The sequence below is a fragment of the Tarenaya hassleriana genome, unplaced genomic scaffold, assembly GCF_000463585.1.
Source record: "Tarenaya hassleriana unplaced genomic scaffold, ASM46358v1 Cleome5, whole genome shotgun sequence".
Classification (NCBI taxonomy): Eukaryota; Viridiplantae; Streptophyta; class Magnoliopsida; order Brassicales; family Cleomaceae; genus Tarenaya; species Tarenaya hassleriana.
Window position 1 is genome coordinate 6,047,475 of NW_010967707.1, and position 11,532 is coordinate 6,059,006.

Sequence of the window (11,532 nt, forward strand, 5' to 3'; positions counted from 1 at the left end):
CCGGAAACAGCCGCCGGCGCCACGTAGGGCTGCGGCGGCTGATAGGCCGACGAAAAGTATGAGCTTGCGGCGTACGTGTACTGCGTCTCCGAAGAAGAAGAGGCCGGATCTGAAGATGAAGACTGCGGAGTCGACATCAGGGATCAAGGCAAAGACGACGCCGGAACTCCCCGAGAAAATTTCGGCCGGCCGATTTCGCTCGCTCCAAGAGTCCGAATCAGCGTCCAAATCGGAGAATGTTGTTCTCTTTACGTTTTTGGGCTTTTTTTTAGAATACATGGGCCGACTGACAATAGTGTAAATCCAGTCGGACCGGACCGATTCCAAATTCCGACATGATCTTTCTCATTTCATTTATTTATATAATATATATATATATATAAAATTAATATATTATGTATATATATCTTCACATGTTTCGTATATATTTATAATTTCGGAACAAATGAGGTATATCATTAGAATATATATATATATATATATATATATATATATATATAGGATATATGCATGGATATAAGCCTAGAAGTTAGGACCGAAAGAAAGCATACACTTGGTCCAACAAATCTTTAACAATTCCCCTAAATCCTCGCTGCGAACTTTCCAACGCATGCATGGGCCATGGCTCTCGATCGGTGCTAGGGTTCTTTTAGGTATTTCTCTTTTACATTATTATTTTTTTATATATTTTCAAAAACCCTTTTTTATTTTATATATGACACCATACGGATTTTGTTTTTTTAGTTAACTAACTCTGGATATTCCCGGTTGCGAGTGCCGGGTAATCAGCCTGAACCATAATGCACGACTTTTTCCTTCAGCAGGTTTCATGAAATATATACACAAAAAGATAACCAAAGAATTTTATTGGGATAAAAAAAATTGTTGATACAAAGTAAAAGAAAATGGAAGTCGAGTCTTCATCGTCTTCCTCTCCTTCACGTGGGGATGGGCATCATGAACCCGAAGATCAGTCTTCTCGCAAGAAGAAAAGAGGAGGATGGAGAGCTGTCAAATACATTCTTGGTACATATATTTGTTCGTCCATTTGGCACATCTCCAACAATTCGTTAGCTCCATATCTCTATGAAAATGCCATTATAGGTTTATGCAAGATTGGTGAATTCGAAAACTCGTGCAAGTATTTGCACCAACACACAGAATTGAAAAAGGGTATAACCAAAAAGAGTTGTAAACAAGCAATATTATTACATAAGCTGAGATCTCTCCTTCAAACTCACTGTCTTGTCTTCATCTTCATCTTCTTCTTCTTCTTCTTCTTCTTTGTCATTGTGAAATGTTTTTTTTTTTGTGGTCGTGAAGGGAACGAGTCATTCGAAAAGCTCGCCTCGATGAGCTTGATAGCGAATCTGACAGTGTATCTACAGAACAAGTACAACATCGGTGGTGTCTTCTTGGTCAACATCGTGACCATATGGTCTGGTCTATCCAATATCTCTGCAGTGGCCGGAGCTTTTGTCTCTGATGCTTATCTTGGAAGGTTCTGGACCCTTCTCCTCGGATCCATCGCCTCCTTTCTCGTAAATCTCACCTGGCCCCTCCCTTAGTATCTGTTCCTATACATATATATAAACAAATCAGACATTGTGAACGTTCTTTGTGGATTTACGTCTTAATAGGGGATGGGAATGATGGCTCTGACTGCGGCTCTCCCGAAGTTAAGGCCCCGAAATTGCAGCAACGAACGTTCAGAATGTCCAAAGCCAGAGCCATTGCAGCTCGTGGCTCTCTTCACTGGCCTAGGGTTACTGGCTCTTGGAGCTGGTGGGGTCAGACCGTGCAATATCGCGTTCGGAGCTGATCAGTTCGATACGAACACTCCCAAAGGCAAAGCCCAGCTCGAGACGTTCTTCAACTGGTGGTACTTCTCCTTCACTGTTGCCCTCGTGATTGCCCTAACCGGGGTCGTGTATATCCAGTCTAATATCAGCTGGTTCATCGGTTTCTTGATCCCCACGGCTTGCCTTCTCTTGTCGATCACCATTTTCCTGTTCGGCCGGCACACTTACATCTGTGCAAAGCCTCAGGGGAGTGTGTTTTCGGACATGTTTAAGGTCGTAGCCGCAGCTTTAAGGAAGCGTAAGGTGAAAATCAGTGACGATGTAACCTTCTATGATGCTCCTCTTGACCAGCCTGGATCCTCCACTCGGCTTCTGGGCACAGACAGGTTAGGGTTTCTTGACAAAGCGTCGATAGTAATGGATCCGAACGAGATAAACGAAGAAGGAAGACCGAGAAACGACTGGAGATTATGCAGTTTGCAGCAGGTGAAGAACCTGAAGTGCGTGCTCGGGGTTCTACCAGTTTGGGTGGCGGGAATCGCCTGTTTCATGCTGATGGATCAGCAAAACACGTTCGGAATCCTTCAAGCGATTCAAATGGACAAATCAATCGGTCCCCATTTCAGAATCCCGCCAGGATGGATGAATCTCGTCTCGATGGTGGCCCTTTCGGCCTGGATCTTGGCATACGAATGCATCTGCATTCCGGCCACGAGATTCATCACGGGACGGAACAGGAGACTGACGATCAAACAGCGGATAGAGATAGGGATCGTGATGGGGATAGCATGCATGGTAGTAGCAGGTTTCTTGGAGAAGAAGCGACGTGCTTCCGCCCTAAGAAACGGCTCTTTCGTCTCGTCGATCTCTGTCCTACTGCTTCTGCCGCAGTTCGCGCTCTCGGGCTTGATGGAAGCTTTCTCGTGCGTGGCCCTGATGGAGTTCCTCACCATGAGAATGCCGGAACACATGAGAACTGTCGCAGGAGCAATCTTTTTCCTGAGCTCATCGATGGCGAGTTACATCAGCACGCTTCTAGTCGATGTAATACACAACGTGACGAGCAGAGGCGGGAAATCTCCATGGCTGGGAGGGCGCGATCTGAACAAGAACAGGCTTGAGTACTACTATTTCATCATAGGCGCCATTGAATTCGTGAATTTGATGTATTTCAGATTCTTCGCTGGTCGGTTCGCCTCTGAGAATATATAGGGAACATGAGATTGTTGTTTCTTGAAGCAAAAATAAAAATAAATAAATAAATTACGAATTTTTCATCATGGCCATGCATGTAACATGTTGCTTCAAATGTTATGGTTATACGTTCATATGTGTTAATATCGAGGATCTCCATTGTACGAAAATGTTATAAACTTGAAAACACAGTTTTCATAAAACATTATAAAACTTGTAATCATCGGATGTAAGATCGTCAATCCTGTAATACAATGTAACCGTGAACTCTCAGAGAATTTAGTCAATAAAACTAGTGGATTAAATTTAAAACAATTTGTAAATTCTTTTACTAAAATATTGCAAATTGAGGATTTTATGAAAGCGTTTTATAAATTGGGAATATTTGATGGAATTTTATCTAATAATAATGCAACGTAAACCTAGCTCGTACGACATACATTTGATTTGCTTACGTGGCGCAATCAAATAGATTCGATTCGATTGTGGAGGAGGCGGGACCCGTTTTATTGGGCGCCCGACACAAGTGTCCATTTTCCACGTGCGAGAGTTCCACGTACGCGTGGATCACGTAAAAGGCGACACGTATCGGAAGATCGAGCTTCAGATCTTCACCGTAGGATTGTTCGGTGATAGCATCATCCAAATAAAAAAAACCTGACGAGGTTTCCTTTCTTGTTTGTTAAACATTCACGATTTTTTAAAATATTTAATTCTTTATCATTCTTCAACGGTTTTTTCCGGTTCTTATTCATTTTTATCATATTGTTATATTTTTAATAATTTTTATGATATTTTTAGTTATATTATTGTCTGTATCCGATGCATAAAGACATCTATTTTATGAGAAATTCACCTTTGAAATTACTTTCTTAATACAACCACCATATATATTGACCTAAGACATTCCCTGAAAATTTATGTTTATTAAAAAGCTTGGAATATACGAAGTAAGAGAAAAACTAACGAAATTGAAGTAAGTGTTGTTTTTTCTATGTTTTCATAGAATATAATCATCCTATTTATATAAATTTATGTTTATTGCCTTTTCCTTGAAAAGTTTTGGAAATTTTGTATTAATTTATTCAAAGGTCTAATCAACATTTTATTAATTAATTCTAAGAAAAATTTGAGTCACTATGTTATAGCTGGCATCAATAATTGAAAAGGTGATCTATGTTTTGTCTTTTTTAAAAAAAAAAGTTATATAGATCCGTTTTGGATTTATGCAACATTATATCCGTACACAGATATACACATGTTAAGATCATCCTTCATCCTTCGTGGTATGCCTACGCATTTATTGGGTTGGATTTTAGATGTTTTGTTCAATTAAGGTGAACTGAAAAAAGCCTAACAAATATACATATATATAATATAAACCCTAATTACATTCAATAGTTTCTAAGGTGGCCAAGCTAAGAGTTTTCGCGTTCAATTCAATAAACTCAAAGGAGAAGAATGTAAACCAATGAGGTAAGATGATGATCGACGATCCTCGTCAGCCTCCATGGGAATTCGAAGCTCGAGAGTTCCTAAGATCCCTAAGTTTCCATATGTCTAAATGGGAATAGAATTTAGCGAATCAAAATTACAAATAGCAATCAAAAGATTTAACATACGCACCCAAATCCGTTGTAACCACATACGTAATTCAACATATATATAACCTAAACTTACATTCCAAATTGAAACCGATGTTCGAAGACATTCACACCATAGATATATAATCTTCAATATTAAGACGGTCACTCAAAGCTAATGATTCGAAGATACGGTCGAGTATATGGATGCATTACCATTAATTGAAATCCATATGTAATTTCATGACCAACATTAAACAAGAGTTAAATACAAAGAAGCAAAACTAGTACATGCCTACAAAATACAAGTCTGTCTATATATGTTTATACTTGCATAAATACACAAACATACACACACGATGGATGTGATCCTGTTGTGTTTGTCAATCTCAATCAAATTATACCGATGCAAATTAATAACCAATGTTTTGGGGCGGGAAACAAACCCTAAAGTTAGAAGAAAAAACATTCCAAGAAACATGAAAGAGAGATGGAATTCATGAAACCATACATGTTATTCCACAAATGTAGCAGCAGCAGCAGTAACATCGTCCACAAAGTACGCATAAAACAACATACATATAAATTATAAAGATACGAACACATACATACATATACACATAAATAATACATACATATATACCGATCATATGGTCGGACCGGAGTAATTAGTGATCGTAGACTGACCATGCGGCTGCAACACATCCCGTTTGTTGACCCTCTTCCTCTTCTTCTTGTAGCTAACCCCACGCGCCTTGGCCTGAAAGTCCCTAACTTCACGTAGATAGATCCTGACGGCACGTGCTCCAAAAGGGTTAGTCTCGGGGGGGCCACCGTTCATCTCATAGGCCGCTCGGAGACGGCCGATGAGTGCATCCAGGCTTCCCCACGCTTGCCTCAGAGGACAGGGGCACGGACCTGGAGGGTTCGGCAGGCTGAAGAAGGCGCAGTTCTGGTGATGCACTTTGGTCTTCCCAAACTGGTCCAAGTACCTATATAGTATGAACATTTAAACCTCTTATATTCACAAATATGCATATATTTATATATATATATATATATATGTTAGGGTGTGATGATGGTACCGGAGGAATTCGAGGACGTGCGCGCCGCTGCAGGAAGGGAGAGAGAGGGGAGGACGGTGGTTGCGGAGATACTGGCAGAAGGTGTTCCAGTCGCGGCGTTTCTGGTTCTCATAGCGGCTCGAGGAGGATGACGATGACGGCGAAAGGGATTGTGATGTGGGGATCAATGTACTGGTGTTTAGGGTTTGGAGAGTGGGACTAGGGTTTGTGTTTTGTTGGTGAGAGATCAAGTCCATGGTCTTTCTGTTATCTAGTTTAGAGGAGGGACATATGCATCTCCTTCTGTCTAGGGTTTTCTTTCATATGGGTCTTGGGAAATTAGGGTTCTTTTTTAGGATTGTTTATTTGTGCGAGTGAATTAGGGCTAGATCTTGAGTTTTTCTGTGATGGGTATTTGATGAATAGCTTACTTGGTTCGATCTTGGCTTGATTAATTATGCTTTAAACATCATCAAATAGGGAGTAAAAGACAAGAGAGAGACTTAGCTTCTAGTTCTGCTACTTGAATATGGTGAAGTAATATTCCAGAAAAGGCTAAGATCCTTCAATGCATCTGCAAAGAGAGAAAGAGAGAGAGAGAGAGAAAGAGAGGGATTGATGAGCAGAAATGGTGAGGCAAAGAGAGAATAATTTAAGGTTTGAATGAATTTCACATTATAGATATGAGCTTTACAGAGGAATATATACAGCATTGGGTTGCCTATAATTTAGGATACAGTTAAGAAAAGATTATAATCAAAACAGATTTTCCCTTCTATGACTGATTCTCCGTAATATGCCCCCGCAAGATGGACGGTCTTGAGAGTCCAATCTTGAGTGAGAGAGCGTCGAACTTCATCCGAGAGAGTGGCTTCGTAAGCAAGTCTGCTAGCTGATCCGAGGCTGAAATGTGAGCAACACGAAGCTTTTTGGCTTCTACAAGGCCCCGAATGTAGTGATAGTCAATAGCAACGTGTTTCATCCGTGAGTGAAATACGGGATTAGCCGCTAAATACGTTGCACCCACATTGTCGCAATATATAACCGGGGTTGATGGAATTGGTACTCGGAGTTCCGAGAGCAAGGACATAACCCATTCCACTTCCGATGCTGTCGAGGATACGGACTTGTACTCGGCTTCCGTTGAGGACTTTGCTGCGAATTTTTGTTTCTTTGTGGACCAAGAGATTGGATGGCTGCCCAAGTACAAAATGGATGCTCCCGTAGACGTGTAATCATCTCGATCACCGCCCCAGTCCGCATCGGAATAAGCATGAAGAGTCGCTGGGTTGTGACGAGAGTAAACAACACCGAGAGATCGAGACCCGGATAGATATCGTAAGATACGCTTGACGGCTTGCCAATGTTCCGTAGTTGGGCGATGCATGTAGCGAGACAACTTGTTGACGGAATAAGCAATGTCGGGACGCGTAAACATGAGATATTGTAGGCTGCCCACAACTTGACGGTACTCGGTAGGATCATCTAGTGTCGCTCCCGAGTGGAGAGAGAGCTTCTCGGTTGATGACATTGGTGTTGTAACCGGTTTAGCATCCTGCATCATATGACGATTAAGGAGATCCGTAATGTACCTTTCTTGAGTGAGAAGCATACCCTTTGGTGTTTCGGTGACTTCAACTCCAAGAAAGTAAGATAGAGTGCCAAGGTCTTTCAAAGCAAACCGAGAGGCCAACATGTCAATGTACTTCCGTACCATCATTGGTTGATTTCCGGTGATGATTATATCGTCAACGTACACAAGCAAGTAGATGGACATGTCACCGTGATGAAGAATGAAGAGGGATGTGTCCGAGAGGGCATTTACGAAACCTGATTGTAGAAGGAATTGGCAAAGTTCCTTGTACCATGCACGTGGGGCTTGTTTGAGTCCGTAGAGAGCTTTGTGGAGCTTGCAAACATAAGATGGCTTGTCTCGATCAATAAAACCGTGTGGTTGAGTCATGTAAACGTCCTCATGTAGAGTGCCTTGTAAGAAAGCATTGTTGACATCAAGTTGTCGGAGAATCCAACCACGAGATATAGCAATGCTTAATACCACCCGAATTGTTGATGGTTTGACGACCGGACTGAATGTTTCGGTGTAGTCGACACCGGGTCGTTGATGAAATCCCTTAGCCACGAGACGAGCCTTATACCTGTCAATGGAACCATCCGAAAGCCGTTTAGTCCGGAAAACCCACTTACAACCGACAACATTGTAGGAGGAATGAGGAGGAACCAATGTCCAAGTTCCATTATGAAGTAAAGCATTGAACTCGTCATTCATTGCATTCCTCCACTTTGGATCTTTGAGCGCCTTGGTCACACATGTTGGCTCTATGTCACGAGTTGGTTGGATAGAGGTGGCTAGGGTGAGCTTTTTGGATGGTTTAGAGATATTGTTCTTGGCTCTTGTGGTCATTGGGTGTGTATTTTGAGGTAGGTGATTTGCGGGAACTGTGAGAGGGGATGGTATAGGCTCGGTGGTTAGCTCAGTGGGTGGCTCAGATGATGGTATAAGTACAGGTGGGTTTTCGGGTTGGTCGGTTGGATGTGGAGGCGATGAAGAAGGCGGAGATGACGCTGCCGAATGTGATTCCTCATTCTGAGCTGGTGAAGAATCCACGGGAGGCCGCACTAGCGAGACAGGCAGCGTGCACGATGGCCGAAATGGGACTAAGGTGGGACGTGACTCAGTCATAGTGACTGGGTCATTGGTAGACACAAGGCAGGAGGAAGACAGAGGGGACACGAATGGAAAATGTGTTTCTACGAAGTCGACATGTCGAGAAACATACAGTCGACTAGTGGGAATATGAAGACACAAATAGGCACTTTGGGTTAATGAGTAACCGACGAAGACACACGGAGTTGATCGAGGATCAAGTTTGTGTCGGGAATATGGACGTAACCAAGGATAACAAAGACAACCAAATGTACGAAGCTTATGGTAGTTTGGAAGTGTTCCAAAGAGAGACTCGAAAGGAGATCGATTGTTAAGGACATGGGTTGGTAAGCGATTTATTAGGTAAACCGCAGTGGAAAAAGCATACGTCCAATATTCCCGGGGAATAGAAGAGTGAGATAATAAGGAGAGACCCGTTTCCACTATATGGCGATGTTTCCTTTCGGAGATCCCATTGTGTTCCGGGGTATGTGGCGGAGTGGTAAAATGAGAAATACCATGACTCGAAAGGAAGTTTTTAAGGGCGAGATACTCACCTCCATTGTCGGAATAAAGAGAAATTATTTTTGTTTGGAAGCGATTCTCGACAATGGGTTTGAAACGAGTGAAAATATCAAAGACCATGGATTTACGTTTCATTGGATAAAACCAAGTGTATCGAGTGAAATGGTCCACAAAAATAACATAATATTTGCAACCATCAATCGATTCAATTGGAGATGTCCAAACATCCGAGTATATGATTTCGAGAGGTTTTGAAGAAGTAACCGTGGACTCATAGAAAGGTAACTTGTGACTTTTATTGATAGAACACGAATTGCAAAACAAAAACTTACTCGACGGGTTTGACAACGGAAGAGATAACCCGGAGATTATTTTACGAAGAGTATCAAAAGACGGATGACCTAGTCTAGAATGCCACTCGGACAAAGTGGTCTTGATGGTAGAAAAAGCAGAAAAAGTGGGATGAGAACGGACAGACTCGGGTGTTGGTGTTTTCGGCCATTCATACACTCCGTCTTTAGCCAGTCCGCTTGTTATTTTTGCCCCCGTACTGAGATCCTTCACCTGAAAAGAATGCGGGAAAAATTCGACAGAAACATCGTTAGTATCACAAAGTTGTTGGATGGAGATTAAGTTTTTGTGCATAGTAGGAACGTGTAGGACATTATGAAGAGAAAGAAATCGAGAGGTAGAGGGAAGGGACATAGAACCGGTATGTGCGATTGAGAGGCCCGATCCATCTCCTATCACAACATCTTCACCGCCGGTGTAAGGAGCATGTAGAGAGAGGTTCGCGAGATCCGTGGTGACATGATGAGATGCTCCGGAATCAAGTAGCCATGACGGGGAATTGGCTGTACCAACCGCGGCTGCATTCACGGTCGGTGACGGATGATGTTGGCTGAAGCCATAAGAAGGATTCGGTAGGATACCGGGGCTGCCACGGAGAAGACGACAAAACTTTGCACTATGGCCGTGTACCCCACATAGTTGGCATTTGCCTTGGTATCCTCTCGGACCATTGTTGAAAGTCTTTGGCAGCCGAGGATCATATTGTTGTCGGTTGTTCTGACGACCAGATTGTCGTGGCTTGTGAGTCGCGGCATTTGCCGTGATTGGAACCTCCGAGTGTGTGGATTGAGAAGCAAGAACATCCACTTCATGGTTGAGTAACTTCTCATGAAGTTCAATGAAGGATATAGTCGTGTCTTTTGCTTGAATCACATCCTTTACGGCTTTGTATTCATCTCCAAGTCCGGCGAGTGTGAGATCGATGAGATCTTCATGGTCCATGGGTTTTCCAAGAAGGGCAAGCTCATCGGCTTTTACCTTGAAGAAATTCATGTATTCGTCGATAGTCTTGGTTCCCTTAGAAAAACGACGAAGTTGCTCTTTGATTTGTTTCACATGACCGCGGCTTGATCGACCGTAGGTAGTAGCTAACGTGTTCCAGGCATGGGCTGATGTCGAAGACATGGTGATAAGAGCCTGACACGACGTGGAGAGAGAACCAAGGAGAGCGGCAAATATTAGCCGGTCTTGACGGAACCATGCTTCATAAGCAGGGTTGGCAGTCACTGCATTGTTCGCAGTGATGGTTGCTGGAGGAGCAGCATCGGGCTCGAGAAATCCAGCAAGATTGTAGCCTTGTAACAATGCTCGGATTTGGACAGACCAAGGGATATAGGTGGTGGCTGTTAACTTGGAGACATTGGAAACATTGATATTGATCAATGTTTGCGAGGGATTTTCGGTATTGAATGGGGTGACGGTCTCATTGGGGAGGGTGGCTTGGTTGCCATTGTTGGAAGAGCTTCCATCAGTGGCCATTGGCGCTGTTGAAAGAAGAACGAGACGGAAAGAGAATAGATCGGCAGTGGAAGAAGGAGGAAAAAAAAAAAATTAGGGCTGGAAGGGTGATTTAGTCTTTCGACGAACCAGCTCTTGATACCATTTAAGGTTTGAATGAATTTCACATTATAGATATGAGCTTTACAGAGGAATATATACAGCATTGGGTTGCCTATAATTTAGGATACAGTTAAGAAAAGATTATAATCAAAACAGATTTTCCCTTCTATGACTGATTCTCCGTAATAAATAAACCCTGCAAAAAGAGAGGAACGAGTTCCACTTCCACCTTTGAAGATGAGAGGGAAAAAAAAAGAAGCAAGAGTGGAAAGGAAAGAGCAAGAAAGTGGATTGATTCCTTACCTCTTTTTCCTCTCTTGTCTCTTACTAAAATTCCTACTTTAGGAGATGCTGAAGAGACATACGCATAGCTGCAAGAACATATCATATAGAGAGAGACGAGACGAGACTGATCAGATCATAAATTTTCCATTTATGCCCAGAAAACAGAGAAGAGAGAGAGAGATACAGATGGGCACTAAGAGTTACGCAGTGTATAATAGGATGAATTCACAACTATAGAGAGAGAGAGAGAGAGAGGCCATTGGGTCAAGGTGTGGGGGTAATTGAAGAGAAACTTTGACATGACACGAGGGAGCAAAGCAGAAAGAGACAGTGTCCTTTCCTGAACGTAGTAGCTCCATGTTCATAATTTTGATTTTTCCTCCACAAGAAAAATTAAAAACCTAGGTGGCACTTAGAGTCGGCCAGGGTTTTTATTGGTCATCAAGGGCGCGTGAGAGTGCACGCGTTTCAAACCCATCTCTGTCACTGGAAAGCAAAAACTA

At 42.5% G+C, this 11,532-nt stretch overlaps 3 protein-coding genes across 4 annotated transcripts in view; 1 reads left to right on the forward strand and 2 right to left on the reverse strand.

Moving 5' to 3' along the window:
* Positions 1–163, reverse strand: part of LOC104827474 (RNA-binding protein 42) — a 1,958-nt gene extending 1,795 nt beyond the window's left edge. The window contains exon 1 of the mRNA XM_019204170.1: positions 19–163. Coding sequence (XP_019059715.1) covers positions 19–137 — 119 coding nt within the window. The 5' untranslated portion in view covers positions 138–163. The remainder of the gene's footprint in view (positions 1–18) is intronic.
* A 742-nt stretch (positions 164–905) lies between these two features.
* Positions 906–3,014, forward strand: LOC104827475 (protein NRT1/ PTR FAMILY 2.8). Its single transcript, XM_010560647.1, has 3 exons — positions 906–1,026; positions 1,324–1,541; positions 1,641–3,014. The coding sequence occupies exons 1-3, from the start codon at positions 906–908 to the stop codon at positions 3,012–3,014; spliced, it is 1,713 nt and encodes a 570-aa protein (XP_010558949.1).
* A 2,041-nt stretch (positions 3,015–5,055) lies between these two features.
* Positions 5,056–11,278, reverse strand: LOC104827287 (protein LIGHT-DEPENDENT SHORT HYPOCOTYLS 1-like). 2 transcript variants are annotated; one of them, XM_010560441.2, is made up of 3 exons: positions 11,048–11,278; positions 5,665–6,217; positions 5,056–5,571 (listed from the first exon to the last, which is right to left on the reverse strand). In XM_010560441.2, the coding sequence occupies exons 2-3, from the start codon at positions 5,898–5,900 to the stop codon at positions 5,226–5,228; spliced, it is 582 nt and encodes a 193-aa protein (XP_010558743.1). In that variant the 5' UTR covers positions 5,901–6,217; positions 11,048–11,278; the 3' UTR covers positions 5,056–5,225. The 2 variants fall into 2 exon arrangements, with proteins under 2 accessions (XP_010558743.1, XP_019059617.1); XM_019204072.1 differs by lacking the exon at positions 11,048–11,278 and having other exon boundaries at positions 5,665–6,288.
* Between the last annotated feature and the right edge of the window lie 254 nt (positions 11,279–11,532).

Excerpts from the sequence above, each read along its gene's own strand:
- LOC104827475 (XM_010560647.1), top strand. The coding sequence starts at position 906 with ATGGAAGTCGAGTCTTCATCGTCTTCCTCTCCTTCACGTGGGGATGGG. Across the intron at positions 1,027-1,323 it reads AGCTGTCAAATACATTCTTG|GGAACGAGTCATTCGAAAAG; the intron begins GTACATATATTT and ends GTGGTCGTGAAG. Across the intron at positions 1,542-1,640 it reads GATCCATCGCCTCCTTTCTC|GGGATGGGAATGATGGCTCT; the intron begins GTAAATCTCACC and ends ACGTCTTAATAG.
- LOC104827287 (XM_010560441.2), bottom strand. The coding sequence starts at position 5,900 with ATGGACTTGATCTCTCACCAACAAAACACAAACCCTAGTCCCACTCTC. Across the intron at positions 5,572-5,664 it reads CACGTCCTCGAATTCCTCCG|GTACTTGGACCAGTTTGGGA; the intron begins GTACCATCATCA and ends CATACTATATAG.